This window comes from Vulpes lagopus, chromosome 5, assembly GCF_018345385.1.
Source record: "Vulpes lagopus strain Blue_001 chromosome 5, ASM1834538v1, whole genome shotgun sequence".
Classification (NCBI taxonomy): domain Eukaryota; kingdom Metazoa; phylum Chordata; class Mammalia; order Carnivora; family Canidae; genus Vulpes; species Vulpes lagopus.
Window position 1 is genome coordinate 125,798,626 of NC_054828.1, and position 17,637 is coordinate 125,816,262.

Sequence of the window (17,637 nt, forward strand, 5' to 3'; positions counted from 1 at the left end):
GTTAGTCTGTAAAGGCACCTTTGATTATTGACCATCCTTCTGCCAACTCTATGGTAGTGTATACAGCATGAATCTTTGTGGGTCCAGATGCTCAGTTCTCTGGTTGGACATACTGTTTTTTACTTATCTGATGCCAATGCAAATTCTCTTCCTCCAGGATAAAAGTGGATCTGCTTCAGAAAAGTCTCTCTTGGAACTAAAAACTCAAAAGTAATAGAAAGTGACATCAGATCCAACCTGTAAACATTTTAAATTACATTTCTCAGAAAACATGAGTGAAAGCTAATTAAGGTTGGAGAAGGATAAGGAGTAAGGAAGGAGTGTATAATTTAATACAGACAGTGTTTCTCTGTTGCTCTGTGTGTGTAGGGAAGGACATTATTAGTGGTCATATAACTTGCTCTTGATAAACTACCAAGAACCGTCGATATGCTTTATTTTACGTGACTACATGCTTATTTTTATGTTTTTAAGGCTGTGAATAAGTTGGCTGAGATCATGAATCGAAAAGAACCTGTCAAGCGTGGTAGTGACACTGATGTGCGGAGAAAAGAGAAAGAAAATCGGAAGCTACATATGGAGCTTAAATCTGAACGTGAAAAACTGACCCAGCAGATGATCAAGTACCAGAAAGAACTGAATGAAATGCAGGCTGTAAGAATACTTTTTGGACTCTAGATTGAAGATTTCCTTTTAAGAATTAGAAGTATTTTTATGTTTGCATATATTTTATTGGTTTTAGAACATTTCTATTACTTCATAATTGTTATTGAATTTAACAAAAATTATGAGGTATATGGCATCCAAATAATTTAATGTAATTTAATCTCTTGTAGCAAATAGCTGAAGAGAGCCAGATTCGAATTGAACTGCAGATGACACTGGACAGTAAAGATAGTGACATTGAGCAGCTGCGGTCACAGCTCCAGGCTTTGCATATTGGTCTGGATAGTTCCAGTATAGGCAGTGGACCGGGGGACGCTGAGGCAGATGATGGGTTTCCAGGTACAGATTTATTTTCAGGTCTTATGTTATTTTTATTAAAAGCCTTTGTCTTAAATATAAAGCAGTTGATTATGTTACGCCCTGAGATTGACTGCTCCTGAGAAAAATATTTGTCATTTCTTTAAGAAAAAACATACTCCTCGGAGTGGGGATTCAAACGATTGTTTAAACTTACGTTATTTATTGATTTTTGACAAAAACTCTTGTGAAAAATTGCTAAAGAAAATTCCACATATTTAGTTACCTAAATTAGCTCTTTATATGCTATAGGTAGCTCTTTTTTCAAATTTTTATTTTATTTTCTCTTAACTTCTTTTGCATTCTTACTTCCTTTTATGTTGGGTGTTTAGTTCATATCACTCAATCACGCACTATGGAATCCATGTCATTCACCTACCAGCGTTCCTCTACTTCTCTCAATATTGCCACTAAGCCTTCCAGTTCTCATATGCTTCTTGACTCTGATTCTGACTCAGAAGAAGAATCTTTGCCTTACTTACCTATTTCATCGGAACCTAATGGTACAGGTGATATCCTGAAAATCTTTCACCTTTCGGGTTTTCCCCATTACCTTTAATTTCAGTCTTTTTGCAAATTTTTTGTAACATTAACTAATATTCACTAACTCTAACAAATTGTTCTGACCTCAGTTAAAAGGAAAATGCTGCATGAACAAAAATTTTTTTAAAGGTATTAGTACCTGGCATTGCTGTTACATTTGATAGACTTATTTTGTCAACACTGTCATTTAAGAGCATATGGTTTTACTGCCTGTATAATCCATATTTAGCCAATAAGAAATTCTTTCTGAAGTTTCATATATTAAGAGTGACAGTACAAAAAAAAAGCATGTAGACTGTTTGAGAGGATGTGTGGGATGTATATAGGTTTTCACTAAGTGCTTAGCTAGTCAGCATTGAGTTCAAGACAGTTTGTCGCAGTCTTTGCCCTGAAAGGACTTAGAGTTTAAATGAGGAATCTAGATGGAAAACAAAATTACTGTTTAACTTACAAGTCCATGTAAGTACGGATCACATCTAATGGAAATGCTACAGGAAATTAGTATATGACCAGTTGAATGTAAGGTAATTTAGTCTCTTACTAATTGAATACAAAGTGAAATAGCTATAGTTATTTATTTACATTGTTGTCACCTTTCTCGGGTATATAGCAGCATATAATAACCAATCAAATTGAAGTTTTAGATTTTAGCAATAAAATTGAGTCTATTCATTTTGTTGGAGATCATCTAATTCAGTCCCTTAAGTTGGTGTAGGACCATGTCCAGCCAGTTACTTCATATAGGCTGTTTTTAATGACAGCATTTCTGTTCATAGTCTAGAAGGTCGTTGATGAGAGAGGATAGATTCTAGAGTCAGAGTTGCATCCCTGCATGACCTTCCTGTGGCGTTGTGAGGATTAAAGAAAATTGATGTAAAGCATCTAGCACAGTTCATAAGTGATTATTAGAATAACCTCCAGAAATACTTGTTGCACCTAATTATTTCATTGAATGATATTGATTGAATGCCATTGGAACAAATTCTGAGGATTCAGGCAGTTTCCTTTGTTGAACTAGAATTTTCTGATTTTGCTATTTTGGAATTTAGAAATATTTTTATTACATTGCTACTCATTAACCAAATTTGATCTGTAATTTACACAATTTTATTTCATTTTATTTTGGCCATTTAAAAATTCATTTTCTCTGAACACATAAATCACTCACTTACGATGTTTTCTTTTCAAAGATACATATGCACTATATCTATAATTAGGCCTCTGCCAAAAGGAAAAAGAGTTCTAATACAGGTGTACTAGTGAGAATAGAGAACTACTTCTCTTTCTTGTACCTTTTTCCTGAACTTTGCAGATGCATGAATTTAATCAGCAGGGGGCATTTGACTTTATAAACTATAGATTATGTATTTTCAATGTGCTATAACCTGGATTTTGTTTGGCATTCCATAACTTGCTTATACTGATCCTGCATTATTATAGCCTAGATAATGTATAATGATAAATTCTGAAGGGTATATCTGATTTGTTCTGTGATTTTTATATTAAAATTTTATTAAATTCCTCATTTTCTTTGAAGAATTGTTAAATTTATCCTCATATCTTCTGCTTATTTATAGAATCAAGACTAGAAGGATGGCTTTCATTGCCTTTACGAAACAACACTAAGAAATTTGGATGGACTAAAAAGGTAATTGGTACTTTTGAATATGGTTCTTTTACTTTGCTTTTGGATTAGCTATAGCCATTTTATATTTGTAGTTATAAGATATATATAACTAGAACTTTTAGACACATAAAGCTTTGCACTTCCTGATTTGGAATGATGTGATTTTTTTTAATGTATCTTTGAGAAAAAGAACAAAAATCAAAAAAACTATCATCATTAATGTGTTGTTAATAATAAAACAGGTTTTAGTGTTAGGAAAAACAAAAGCCTATTGGCCTTGGTGTTTTGCTCTTTCATTGGGAAAACAACTGTAGGTATGACAGACCTACTAATTTCTTTTCCTCTGTTACTAGAGTTATCGATATTATGATGTTCATTTTTGGTAAATGTCTTTGCCTGTTTTCAAGATGCTGTAGCAAAATAGACTGGGTGGTGTATGAAAAATAGAAATTTATTTCTCACAGCTTTGGGAACTGGAAGTCAAGAGCAGGATGCCAAATGGTTCTGGGGAAGGACCTCTATCAGGTTTAGACTTCTTGCTGTGTTCTCACATGAGGAAAGGGACTAGGGATCTCTCTTGAGCTCTTTTTATAAGGATACTAATCCCATTCAGAAGGTCTGTCCTTGCAATGGCCTATTCATTTGCCTTCCAAAGGCCCCTCCCACTAATACCATCTCATTAGGTGTTAGGATTTAACATAAAAAATTTGGGAGGAACACAGACATTCAAGCCATAGCAATAAGGTTACCTGTGTTATTGGATTTTGAAGCAGTCAGTCCAAAAAATATTTGAATTCATCCCCTTCCCAATTTGCTTATTTAAAATGTATGCAAACTGAATTTATTATTTTAAGGAAGACTTTTCTCAGGTTATGTTGAGAACTTCTTAGTTATTTAACTTAGGTATTTTATATGATTTTTATTGCTATAGAATTTATTTTCAAAGAAAATATTTTCAAAGAATTTATTTTCAAAGAAAATAAAGATATATATTAATTTTAGTCATTAATTCCTTCCCTCCCTCTCTTTAACAGTATGTGATTGTAAGCAGTAAGAAGATTCTTTTCTATGACAGCGAACAAGATAAAGAACAATCTAATCCTTACATGGTTTTAGATATAGAGTAAGTGTTTTTATTAGAATATTTGGAAACTTTCTCTTTTAAAGTATAGGAGAGTGTTGTGACCTTTTTTTGTCAAATTAGTGCTATTTATTAGTCATGTAGTATCTAGATAGGTAGGTATGCACTTACAGTATAAGTCCTACTATACTGTTGTTACATTTTCTTATCTTTGCTTCATAGAGATGAAAGTCTGGGATACAAAGTTAGTTAAAACATCTTAATATTTCATGGGTCTTTAGTATGTTCTCTGAAACTAATTAGAAAATTTCTGATTTCCTGGAAATACTCAAAATCTCAAGGAGTAATTGGATTAATAGAACCAAGTTATCTTTGACCCTTCTAACATGGGTCAGAGTAGTCAGTTTTGACTTCTAACAGAAGTATAGGATAACTCATGTAATTTGATCCTTTGGTAATATTTTATTCCTTTATTAAAAATCTTTTATAGCAAATTATTTCATGTCCGACCAGTTACACAGACAGATGTATATAGAGCAGATGCTAAAGATATTCCAAGGATATTTCAGGTAAATAACTTTATTTTGTTTTTAGTTGATTGAATTTATTTTGGTTTTTTCACCTTTAGACTAAGGTTCTCATTATGACAAGACATATCAAATTTCTTTATTCTTGGGCCTTCTTTAGATTACCTTTCAGTTTTAGTCCTGTTTAAAGGTCATTTGTTTTTCTATATCTTTCATACTACTTCCTCTTTTTGGATACAACTTCATTCTCTCCATTTTACTTTTGAAATCTAGGGTGTTTATATCATGTTTCTGGCCTTTGCTGCCCTTTAATTCAAGGTGTGTTATGATATTTATTTTATTTTATTATTTTTTTAAGGTATTTTTAAGTCATCTCTCCACCCAACATGGAGCTTGAACTTACAACCCCAAGATCAAGAGTCACAGGCTTACCAACTGAGCCAGCCAGGCACCCCTATTGGGACATTTTTAAAGCATGAACTTTCTCTTCTGTTTCTGATTTTACACTCAGCTCTCTAGAAAGTTAAAACAGTTGCTTGTGAAGTTAAATTCTGTACCCAGTAGCCCTTCTACTTCCAGTTTAAAGGGAAGCCAAATTCTTCCCTGTTCTACTTCCATTTTAAAATTAGTCAAACCAACAATTAGTTATTGAGTTCCTTCCAAATAAAAGCCATTTTGCTTGGAGTACTATGGGAGAGTTGGCCACAGATTTTCTAATGCTTATGATGTTTATTTGGAGTGTATTATACGTCCTTTTCTCTTCCTCACTTCTCCAAATATATATCTTTCCATTAAAGCTGTGTTTGGAGTTATTACCCACCTGTCTGTTTTTGAGACTTGTAAAGCATTAATTTGTATAATTGCCACATCTTTTTGGGAGATTGTTTTGAATACACCCTTTGAGAAAAATGTTCTAATACCCATCAATTAAAAATTTACCTTTGACCTATTCTGATAAAATTGCTAAAATATAGTAAGGTATCACAGAAAAAATAAGGAAATAAGGAGGCACATTTGAACAAGATAGGTTTTTTTCTGAAATGTGAGCCAAGTGACTTAACTATCCAATGACTTTTCTCATAAAAGTTCTAAGAGCCTACTAATATTTAAACATCAAATGCATTTTCTTCTCATTGAATGATCTGGCTAATTCTATTTTATTTACACTGTAAAAATTGTTACTACATAAAAAATGATTTATTAACAATCACTCATTATTCTTTTTGCTATCTGTAGATTCTGTACGCCAATGAAGGAGAAAGTAAGAAGGAACAAGAATTTCCAGTGGAGCCAGTAGGAGAAAAATCAAATTATATTTGCCATAAAGGACATGAATTTATTCCTACTCTGTATCATTTCCCAACCAACTGTGAGGCTTGTATGAAGCCATTGTGGCATATGTTTAAACCTCCTCCTGCTTTAGAATGCCGGCGCTGCCATATTAAATGTCATAAAGATCACATGGACAAAAAGGAGGAGATTATAGCACCTTGCAAGGGTAAATAGTAATTAACTTGCTCCATCAGTATTATTTATATTCAGATCAATTTAAACATGTTAATTTTTTCTAATATTTCTTTATAGTTTATTGTGATATTTCGACGGCAAAGAATCTATTGTTGTTAGCAAATTCTACAGAAGAGCAGCAGAAGTGGGTTAGTCGGTTGGTGAAAAAGATTCCTAAAAAGCCTCCAGCTCCAGACCCTTTTGCACGGTCATCACCTAGAACTTCAATGAAGATACAACAAAACCAGTCTATTAGACGGCCAAGTCGACAGCTTGCCCCAAACAAGCCAAGGTAATAAATCAAAATGTGATTAAAAATTAGTGTCTTTTAAAATATTTTGCTATTTATGTTCAATTACAAATTTTCCTAATTGTAGTGTTCCTTTGTTTGGTATGTTAATGAACCATGGAATACCAAATGTTTGAAACTGTGTGTGTCTCTCATTCATTCAGTTGAATATAGTACAAATTTGTTTGCTAAATCATACACATATATTAAATTCAACCAAAATATATAAAGGGTTCATTTTTGTCACACTTATGTATATAATAAAAATATTTTAAGATTTTATAAGCACACTGACTAATGGTTTAGTTAGATGATGTATATAAAAACTTAAAAGTGTCAGATGCACACATTGGTTTTAATACTGCAAACCTCTTAAACCTCTTTTATGTTAGATGACTTGGGAAGTAGGACCAAAACCTTTTAAAATCTTAATTCACATCTATAAATTTAGAGTAACTTGTTTCTGATTTAAAGAGCAGTAAAGACCAATCTTAAAAATGCAGATATTAACTAATGGGTAAAGTGGGCATTCCTTGTATTTGAGGTGGTTGGGGCTAGGGAGTAATAAATCCTGAGATAATGATGAATGCATGTTTTCATATGGCTGCATTATAGTAATTTCATTCTTCATTCAGAATAACCATTTCTTGGCTTACTAGCTACTATAGCATTTGTAAATACTACTATTCATTGAAATGACCCTGAAGATTGAGTTTAGTTAAAGGATAAAGTGTGTAAGATCAGGTGTCTAATTTCAGGTATCCTTTTTGTTCCCTAACACAGGACCTTCAGTATATGAATAATGATGTGCATTGGCTGTATTATCAGAAATCTTTTCATTCTAACCACAAACATCTTATATGAAACTTTTCTTGAAACTATTATCTCAAGGAAGTAATTTAGAATGACAAAGGTAGAATTGGTGTGTCAGCAGTGAAAATGTTGAATTTTTCTGTGAGGTATGAGAAAACTAAATACTATAAAATTAGTGATTTTATGAGAGTAATTAAGCTGAAGAAACTCAAAGAATTCAAAGACACTGAAGGTTATTCTGTGTGCCATGCGCAAAACACCTAAAAGTTTAAATTTCTGTTATTAGTATTGTGGAACTATTAATGCACAGATGCCCTGCTATTGTAATAGCTCACACTATCTAGTGCTTTATAGCTTCCAGAGTGCTTCCATAATCTGTTCTCTCATTCAACTTTCTGCATATTCTGTCATTTGATCTTGAAAATATTCCTGTAGAGTAGAATAGAAGATATTACTATCTTTCTTTTTGATTGAGACTCTACAAGGGCAAATAATTTCAGATTCAGGATTGTAAGAACTCCAGTCCTTTAATACATTTTACTTTTTGGTAAAGTTTGGATAAGTTAATAATTTCACTGCTTGTGATAACACATAGAATTCGTTCATGAAGCGGATTTCACACTAAGTGAGGCATGTTTTCACTTACCTAACAGTTTTCATGTTCACTGACTTATACTTTGTTATCCCCTTCTTCCCCAGTTTAGCATTTTGATCTATTGGAGGCACATTTACTTTTTATTTTTGTTGCTTTTTGTCTTGTTTTAGTTCTGGCCCTGCCCTTCGAATCATTCTTCATTGATTTTTTAATACATTTTGCATAGCAACAGTAAGTAATAGGGATTTTTTTTGTCTTACAACTATGCATGTAGATAAAACTCATATCAAAACTGACTATAAAATGTTTAGGGTATTTATGTGAACATCTTTTGTCTAACATACTCTGAAATTTTAAGCATAAAGATGGGCACATTTAAGATGCAATTTTGCATTTCATTATTGTGTCTGCAGCATTATTTCCATTGTCTTTAACATCTGTGACTTCATTGCTTCATTAATTCCTTAAGTTTTGTCTGTCTGTCTTACATGAATCACTGTATGGTTTGCATTTCGAGTGTCACATTTTAAGAGTAGCATATACAAATTGGAGAATATACAGAAAAGAATAACGGAGTAGTGGGTCATTTGAAAGTGTAGCAAGTGAGGGAACTAAGGATATTTATTCTTCTGAAGAAATTGTTTGGAAGAACAGGAGCTTGTAGGATGGGAGATTGTAAACAGTAGTAAAGATTTAGAGGACTTTTCTGTAGGTGATGTACTAGAATACGAACAAGCAGAGAGGCACATTTATAACTCAGCAAAGGAAAAGTATCAGGCAGTCACAGATTTCCAAAATTGGAAGACTTGGCTTGCTCTAGAATAGTGAGTGCCTTGTCACTGCCAGTGTTAGTACCTGATTCAGGTGACTGCTTGGTGACTCTAGGGAAGTACCCTCCCCAATTTGTCATGTGTATGTAGTCTAACAGAGAACCGCATGGCTCTGGAGTGTAGTCAAGCATTGGACTTGATGGCCTTTAACATTCCTATAGACAAATGGGTAGAGCTGTGAAAGGATCATCCAGGAACACCTAGGAACTGCATTTCTGGTCGATATCAGCAGTAATTTATTATCTAGCTCTTTGTATTAATCTGGCTTTAGTTGAACTAACTTACATGGTGTCTTTCTTAAGACAAATGTCTGGCTTTGTTAGATATCATCAAAATCATCAAATATATGTATATTTATAGTATACACTAAAACATAATACCTATAAGTAATCATCTGATTTTTTTTTTAACTTTTCCTCAGTGTTTGTCTTTGTTAATGACCACAGCATTACATTTTTTTTTTCTTTTGGCTTTTGTGACATTCCTGGTTCTGATTCTCATCTTAATTCTTTGCAGTGCTTCCCCTTTTCTGTAGGAGAGTGTTTTAAAGTGATAGCTATTAGGCAAGTGTTAGCTACTATTATAGAAGACAACATTTTTGAGGGCAGGTTATATGCCAGACACTCTTCTCTGAGCTTTGAGTGTACTAAATTATTTATCCTCAGAGCCACCCTGTGATTTAGCTCTTAATGTCTCCATATAACAGACATGGAGACTAAGGCACAGAAGCACTGTGTATCTGAGGTCGCACACCAAATAAGCAGCAAAGCCATGAGTTCAGATTGAGTTCCAGATCCTGCATCCTCAGCTGTAATACTGCACTGCCTCACGGTGATACAAATAGAAATGAATTGACAGTTTATAAAACATAATGTGTAGAAATGCTGTTCCAGAGGAATGTTTTCTTAGTAATTTTGAATTAAAAAAACAATGCTAGAAATGTAGAGAATTTGTGAATAAAATGTTGATTTGTGATAAAGGTAATTTGGAGAGATCCTTAGTTTGTTCCGAAGTAGGACACAGAATGCTGGTCTCTGCTAAGCACATTTCTCTTTAATTATTTTTCTTTTAAAGGTCTCCTTTAAAATGTAATATTTAATCTACACAGGAAAGTATAAAGCAAAAATGTAACAAACACTCATTTACCCAGTTTTAAGATATAAAGCATTGCCAACACAGTTAAAACTTGGGGGTTGGGGGAGCTCTTATGCTATCATTATTTATTTATTGTAGGGGAGGGGCAGAGGGAGGGAGAGAGAGGATTTTAAGCAGGCCTCACACCCAGTGCAGAGCCCAATGTGGGGCTTGATCTCATGACCTGAGCTGAAACCAAGAGTCAGATGCTCAACAAACTGAGCCACCCAGGCATGCCACATTAGCATTATTTTAATTTTGTTCTTTTCCATTTATAGATATTAGAAAATTAACAGACTAATTATTTGGGTAAAAATGAAAAAGATATGTACAACTTGAAGTGTTAAAAATAAATCTATGAAATGAAGTAGAAGAAAATAGGTGAATATGTATCTGATCTTGGATTGGAGAACTTCCTAAGAGTAAAAGCAAAGAAAGAAAGTGATTGAGTAACCAAAAATTAAAGACTTGTAAATTTTAAAAACAGCATGTATTTGCAATGTGTATGAGAAAGATGGGTATCTTCGTATATAGAGTACTTGTATAAATCATTAAGAAAAAAAAGATTGCCTCTGCCTGGTTTAAAAATCAGTGAGGAACATGCAGGCATTACTGTTAAGTATGAAAAAATGATCAACTTGATTATTAAGCAAAGAAGTTTAAATTAAATTAAAAATAAAATGTAAAACCATTTTCAGCTGCCAAACTGGTAAGGATTAAGAAACTTGGTATTGGCAATACGTAAAGAACTGGGCATTGTCCTGTCCTTGCAGAACTCAAAGTTCTAATGCTCCTTCCCACAGCATCTTCGGCAGGAAGTCGCCCAGGCCTGCAGTGTGTACCCACTGATCAACTAAATGGGGCAGATAGAAAATCAAACAGATAGTTACAGTACTTTTTTAAATGTTATTTATAATAGAAGCACGAAGGGAACAAAGGAAAGCATGGAGAATTCTGCCTGAGGCCATCAAGAAACTCCAAAAAGGGAGGTTCCGTCATTTTCTAGGCAAAGAAATAAGGGAACAGACAACGGTAGGCAAAATGTTATGTGCATTCGTACTGAGTTGTCAGAATTACTTCCATGTTATGTTCTGAAACATTGTACTGGCTGGAGTAGGGAGAGAGGGTAGTGACAGGAATTGGCAGAAGAGGACATGGCAGAGAAAGCAATGAGCCAGACGGAAAAGGACCCAGTGCACTACACAGTACTTTTTACTTTGTTCTCCAGATAGAAGTCTTTCAGCAAGGGTTTGGTGTGTGTTGACTTAGTGAGCTCCTTCTCTAAGGTATCGGTACGACAGTGAAAATGGCAGGAAGAAACCAAGTTAGAGAAAACTTTCTTAGGTTGAAATGACAAAAGTTAGACGGCTGACTGGAAAGGGCTGGGGGCGGGGCTTTAAGGGAAGTCTTGCCAGACATTGTACTAATAGCCTAATGACCAAACTTTTAAAATTTGAAGACTGTGACACAGATGCACACTTTACACACACTTCAAAGGTTTTAGAAGGGTATGAAATGCAGATTTTTCAAAGTTGGGCTTTAAACACCCAGGATGGCTCACTGATCTCAATCTCCCAAGCAGTACCTTAGCTACAAGTTACTGCCTATATGTAAGCCTGGAAAAATGTGATAGGTGTGTAAGTGAATAATTATATCTGTATATTCAACACATTTTGAAATAGAGTAATTTGAGTTGGTTTATTTACTTTTAAGTTAGGGAGCTATCCATCAACATACTCTGTCAGTGATTAGATTATCAGAGTCAAACAGATGCATCGGAATTCACTCCAGATTTTTAATTTAGAAATGCGGATACTTGCACCCCGCTTTCCCTTCAGTCCAGTTATATCAGAATTTCTTGGGATGATTGCCTGCAAATATGCATTATAAATAGCATTGAGTGTATACCATATACATTCATATTTAAGGACCAACTTTAAAGTTGAAGTCACAAATGAGATTTTGGGGACCAGAGGCGTTCCTTGGCATAAGTTGATTCGTGAACCTCACAGTTAAAATAATGAAAAAGTTACACCTGTTTTTTAAAATAAAGATGATAGCAACGTTAGATGATTGGATTGGATTAGAAAGAAAAGACTACATATACCCCTGCTCTAAGTCCAGTTTATTCAGCCAAGATAAATTGCTAATGATGCTTATATACCTGTGGTTTTTCTCTTAATTGTGGTTTTTCACACAGAGCGTCACTGTTGGTGACCCACTAAGCAAATAGTTTCTTGCTAGAATTGAGAATTCGACATTCTTAGTGTTTCTCTCTAAACTGTGAACTGACAGTCTGGGTCCTTTTGTGAAGGGAGTGCTGACAAATGCTGAATTTTCATAGTTCTCAAATCAAACTGGGCATCAGGATGGTTACATCTTCATCTGGGCCCAGTGGGGAGAAGATCATATCTTATCCCCAAATATTACCTGTCTTCAGGTCTCTAGTGTTCTAGAAATCAGACCTGGCTAACATTATATGCACTTATATATGAAAAGAAAGAAGATCTCCCTGTGTGCTACCATCTTAATTTTGACTGTGTTATTATTGATGGAGAGTTAAAATCTCACAGCACAAAGTGTGATTTCTAGACAATTATCATATTAAGCTGCCATTTCTATAGAGTGCTAGAATGTGAATTTGCAAACCTCCTATTGCAGATTGCTTGATTTGGCATTTAAAGACTGGGATTGGTCATTTGATGATGTTGATGGTGGTGATGATGATGACGATGTTTTTGATTTCTGAAGAAATAAATGGGGTAAATCAAAAAATGAAAAATGAGTTATTCCAAGTAGTGCATGTGATTTGCACTTGGGTTTTCATTGTTTTTGACTAGTTTTTAAATTTTGTTAAGTTGTTTTTAATAGTATGTATTTGGAAAATAGTTTTCAAAAAAGTTTCTAACTGAAATTTCCATGTTAAGTTAAAAAAGTGAAGTGCTATGTTCAGAATCTTTATTGGCTATATATTTTGAATACAGTTGGAATTACAATGTTTTATCTTAGGAATGAAACATGTAGAAATAACAAAAGAAGCAATTCTGGTACTTATTGTTCATTCCAAAGAAGCCATATTCAGAGAAGTAAAATTTACAATGTTTTCAAGTTCCTACAACTGTATTAGTTTGTGAACATAGCATGGGATTCCTTCCTCCCTCCCTCCCACTCTCCTTCCCTCCTCCTTTCTTCTCTCTAACGTGCAAGAATTGAAGCCATAAACACTTTGTAAGTCTAATAAGTGCTGTGAAATACTGTTTCTGATTTGGCTTTTCTTTGTGATGCTGTGAGATGTTTTCTCTTGCTAAAGAATGCTATTGATGTGCTGTGAAAGTTCTTGTGTTTGAGGAACATGTAAATAGTTTGGTTAACAGTGGCTAAAGGAGATTTGAGTAAAAACTGAACCTCATGGTTAAACCTTTTTACACAGAATGGATTTAAAAGAAGTAATGTCTGTCTTAACCTAAGTAAGCATATTGCAAAAATAGACTTAAATCATGTGTTATTATTGGTGTTTATAACCAAGATTTACAGAGTATTTTTACATATATTTACTAAAACAATGTGTTTGTTCCCATTTCGTAGATTTAAAAAATGTGGCTAAGGGTCAAATTGTCAAGTAGAACCTGGTCCATAAGCCCACTGTTCTTTCAGCTACAGAAGGCAGCTAGTGGTTAATCTCCAAGTCAAACTTATATTCACTTGAGTTACTTGGTGATGTATTATCTAACCCTAATAGCCAGTTAACCATATTAAAACTTGTGTGTCATGTTTGTAGAAAATATAGGAAAATATAAAATATAATTGCATGTACCTAAAAATAAGAAAAATAATATAATAAATGTTTTATGCATGATTTAGGTATTAAAAGCATAGAGGTTGGAAGACTACATCATGAAATGATATAAATGGAATGCCTTTTAAAAGAATTTTAACAGTCTCTTAAATTATTTCACTATATCAACTAACTTTGTTTTTTCTTTTTTTTTTCCAGCTAGCTGCCTTCTATGAATGCAGTCATTATTCAAGGTGATCATATTCTTCCAGTTAAAACAAGACTGAAGTATGATGGGCCAGAATTTCTTAAAAAAGCTATATTATCTGGAGGGACTGATACACACACACACACACACACACACACACACACACACACACATATATTTCCCTTATTCCTGCAATATAAATTATAAATCTTGGATATTTTCTGGGCTCCTTTGGAGTATCAGGTTGAACCAACAATGATTGGTTAATAGAGTAAGAATATCATATGCAACTCTTGCAAACTTGTTCCATAAAGCTCTCTTGGCAGTCACTCACACTACATTGCACAAAAGGATTGAGAAGAGTTAAAGCTCAAAGAAATCATCTTTTCAGCTTCAACAGAGAGATTTCACCAGCACATTTACCAGAAGATTCTGGGAATGGATTCCACTACAGTGATAGAGACTGCATCTTTAAGAAGTGACCATTATACTGTGTGTGTGCATATATATGTGTGTGTGTCTCTCTATGCGCGTGCGTGCACACACACACACACATATATATAATAGTACTGTAATACTGCAAGAGGGTTCAACAAATGTCCCATTTTATTTTTTTATACACATTAATCAGATATCATAACTTACTGCAGTTGCAACTATGCACTTGTATAAAGCCATAATGTTGGAGTTTATATCACTCATTTTGTGTATACCCCATGGAGGCTGCATGTTCATGTTTAAGCAATTACTGTAACAGGAGTTTTGATGTTAATTGTATCAATTTCCTAATGCTTCATGATAGGCAACTTTACCCATTTTGAATGCCTTAATTTAATTTTTTTTTAAAGTCTCACCCTTTTCTGTATTTTGAAAAAAGAAGTGTTTTCCAGCTCTTAGGATGCAAATTCGCTTTGCAAAAGAAAAACAGTGCACTATTTTTACATGTAATAGTTATCAATGTCAACCTATTTTGATTGTATAACAATTTTTTTTTAAAGTACTGGTGATAGAAACAATAATGGATACTATTGGAACTAATATATCTTTTATGTATATCTATTATTCATCCCACTCTTCTTACAGACCTCAGTATTAGTGTGTGACTGAAATGTTTGCTTTGCTTTGAATTTGCTGGCTACCCTAGATGTATTTTTATTTCTGGTAGAGACATTGTGACTATTTTTACATTTTCACACTCAAGATTCTAAGATTATCTCAAATATAAAGAAAATTAAGACATACTGTAGATATATTTTAAATATTTAAATGTGATTCCTCAAACACACAACTGTATATGGCAATATTTCAGGATTGGGCTAAAACTGGTGACTGGGAAGAACTAGCCTCAGAGGCTCTTAACCTGATTTTTATTTTTTAAATGATGTTAAAGTCATAGGTTATGCAGGACCATTTCTGCTAGATTTCTCATTGTCCCAGAAAAATGTGTTTTGTACTGCTACCATATGGATTAATGATTAGCATCAAGTTAAAAAAATTATGTAGTCTTTTATCAGTCTCTTTATAATACATATACACAGGGTTTAGTGTGATATTGAAATACATCATCTAATAGTTCAATGAAGGAAGCAGACATTTTTCATTGATTACTTTTAGAGTCAGTGTAGAAATGTTTAAAGAGTTAGACCCCCAAAATATAGATACTATTGTGAAAATTGAAGAGTGGCCTTTGGCCTACTGATGTACTAAAACTGAATCTTGTTATTCTCATTATCCCGCCTGCACTCTTCCATGATGTCTGTGCTAAACCAGAAACTCATGTCATTTCCCTCACAGGGATGTTCTGCAGTTCTGGTTTGGGGGCACAACTTTTTTTTTTTTTTTTTAAGTAAGATATAAAAATGAAAAATATATAAAATTTATATAGAATAAATATTTCCATTCATTAGACTTGTTAAAAGGAGACTGAATTAATATTTTATATAAAGATTTTGTTACACTATGGGAGGTTCTATCATATTCTGAATTGGAGAGTATATATATATATATATATATTTTTAATAAACTTTATTAAGGTGAAATAATTTGAAGTTTACATGAGTAATTGAAATATTTGAGTAAAAATGGCAAAAGTTAATTTTTGAATGCTGTATATATTAGAGAATATGGAGAATCATGGTGTGATGCAACTATACAAGGAAAGTTAATGTGAAGTTTTTTTGGGGAAAAAAAAGGTATTCTAAGGGGTGAAAAAAATCTCTCCCATGGAGATTCTTCACATTATATGGTTTAACGTAAGGGTTCAATAGGGTTGTTTCTCCAGCTAATGGAAATGTGCTTAATAAAAATTCTGACCTTGGGTAAGAATTTGCTTTTTACCCTGTTGCTGGTTTCATGTACATACATGAATGCATACACCCATACAAATGTTCTCTTCTCAACACTCATTAAATACAATATTGACTTGGTTTAACAACCTGATTTTGTGCCAGCTTCTTTTTCTTGAGGCTCCAAAGGTTCCCAGATAAATAAAGACCAAAAGTTGCTTATTTCTTCACACCTGATTTCTCCTAGAGCCATAAATACCTCCTATTGAGAACTAAGAAGTAGTGAATACTGGGATTTTCTTAGTTGGATTTTTCACTTTTGTTTAGTGGGGGATAGCAAGACAGAAGTAGAAGGAAAACTGGTGCCGGTATTATTGTTAAAAATAAATGTATAGTGAATGTTTGAAAAGTATTAAAGAAAATATGCTATCTAGAAGCAAGATTTTAAAAAAAAATCTATCTGAAAATTTTAACTAAAGGATACCAAGAAATCTAGAGTAAGGTTAGTGTTTTTAAAACTAACTAGGCTAGAGTCACAAATCTGGCTCTGAAGGATGTCTTTTTTTTTTTTTTTTTTTTTTTTTATCAGTTTAGCTGTAGATCCTCAAAAAAACAAACAAACAAAAAAAACCTCTAGGTTGCCAAACCACAATTTAAGAAGTTTTGCTGCTGTTGTTAATCTATTCTTACAGGATTCTCGTGGTAAAATAGAGAAACTTAGACACTATATTACCTTTTTCAAACATGCTTTAACAACATGTTTAATATTCTATGAGAGCAAGTCACTTCTGAGTTTCTCAGTCTGTGTCGACACTGCTACTGACTCACGTCTCCTCCCCTGGAAGAAGGCTGCAGTTTTCCTCTGGCGTGAAGATAACCATAGTTGATTCATAAAGCACTTTGAAAATAGGCACTGTATGACAGTGCTGGATATTATGCTTGGGGGCCTGTCCTCGATTCCCTTCCCCATAATGAGTTTTGTTTGAAATTGTAATAAGTTATGAACTGCATGGTTTAGATAATCATAAATATTTGATCAACTGTCCCCTTTGAACAAAAATCGTACCCCCCTGATTTTTAAAAAATTTTTGTTGCATCTTTGTAGTAATGTAATTGTATTTTATGCCTGCTTTTTATATTAAAAAAATTAAATAAAAGAAATTAAGACATAAGCATTTTCATACTCTTCCTGTGGAATAGTCCTGGAACACTACAACCTCCTAAAATTTATCCCTCAAAATTTTGCCTTCCCTACATGATGGTGTAGCAGAACAAGTCAACCAAGGTTACAGACTTTTGGATGCGCTACCCTGTCATTTAGTCCATGGAGAAATACAAAATAGAATTTCAACAAGGCGTCCGTTGCTGACTTGACTTAGGTATTTTAAGGGACATGCAAAT

At 33.6% G+C, this 17,637-nt stretch overlaps 1 protein-coding gene across 9 annotated transcripts in view; it reads left to right on the forward strand.

Annotated features, from left to right (window-relative positions):
• ROCK2 (Rho associated coiled-coil containing protein kinase 2) overlaps window positions 1–17,408 on the forward strand; it is a 142,179-nt gene extending 124,771 nt beyond the window's left edge. For 2 of the 9 annotated variants that reach the window (XM_041754467.1, XM_041754460.1), the window contains exons 26-35: window positions 475–654; window positions 837–1,005; window positions 1,356–1,532; window positions 3,144–3,214; window positions 4,228–4,316; window positions 4,765–4,843; window positions 6,038–6,299; window positions 6,386–6,599; window positions 12,630–12,730; window positions 13,963–17,408. In XM_041754467.1, coding sequence (XP_041610401.1) covers window positions 475–654; window positions 837–1,005; window positions 1,356–1,532; window positions 3,144–3,214; window positions 4,228–4,316; window positions 4,765–4,843; window positions 6,038–6,299; window positions 6,386–6,599; window positions 12,630–12,717 — 1,329 coding nt within the window. In that variant the 3' untranslated portion in view covers window positions 12,718–12,730; window positions 13,963–17,408. The other 7 variants (XR_005987734.1, XM_041754462.1, XM_041754461.1 and 4 more) reach the window with 7 other exon arrangements.
• The last annotated feature ends 229 nt before the right edge of the window (window positions 17,409–17,637 follow it).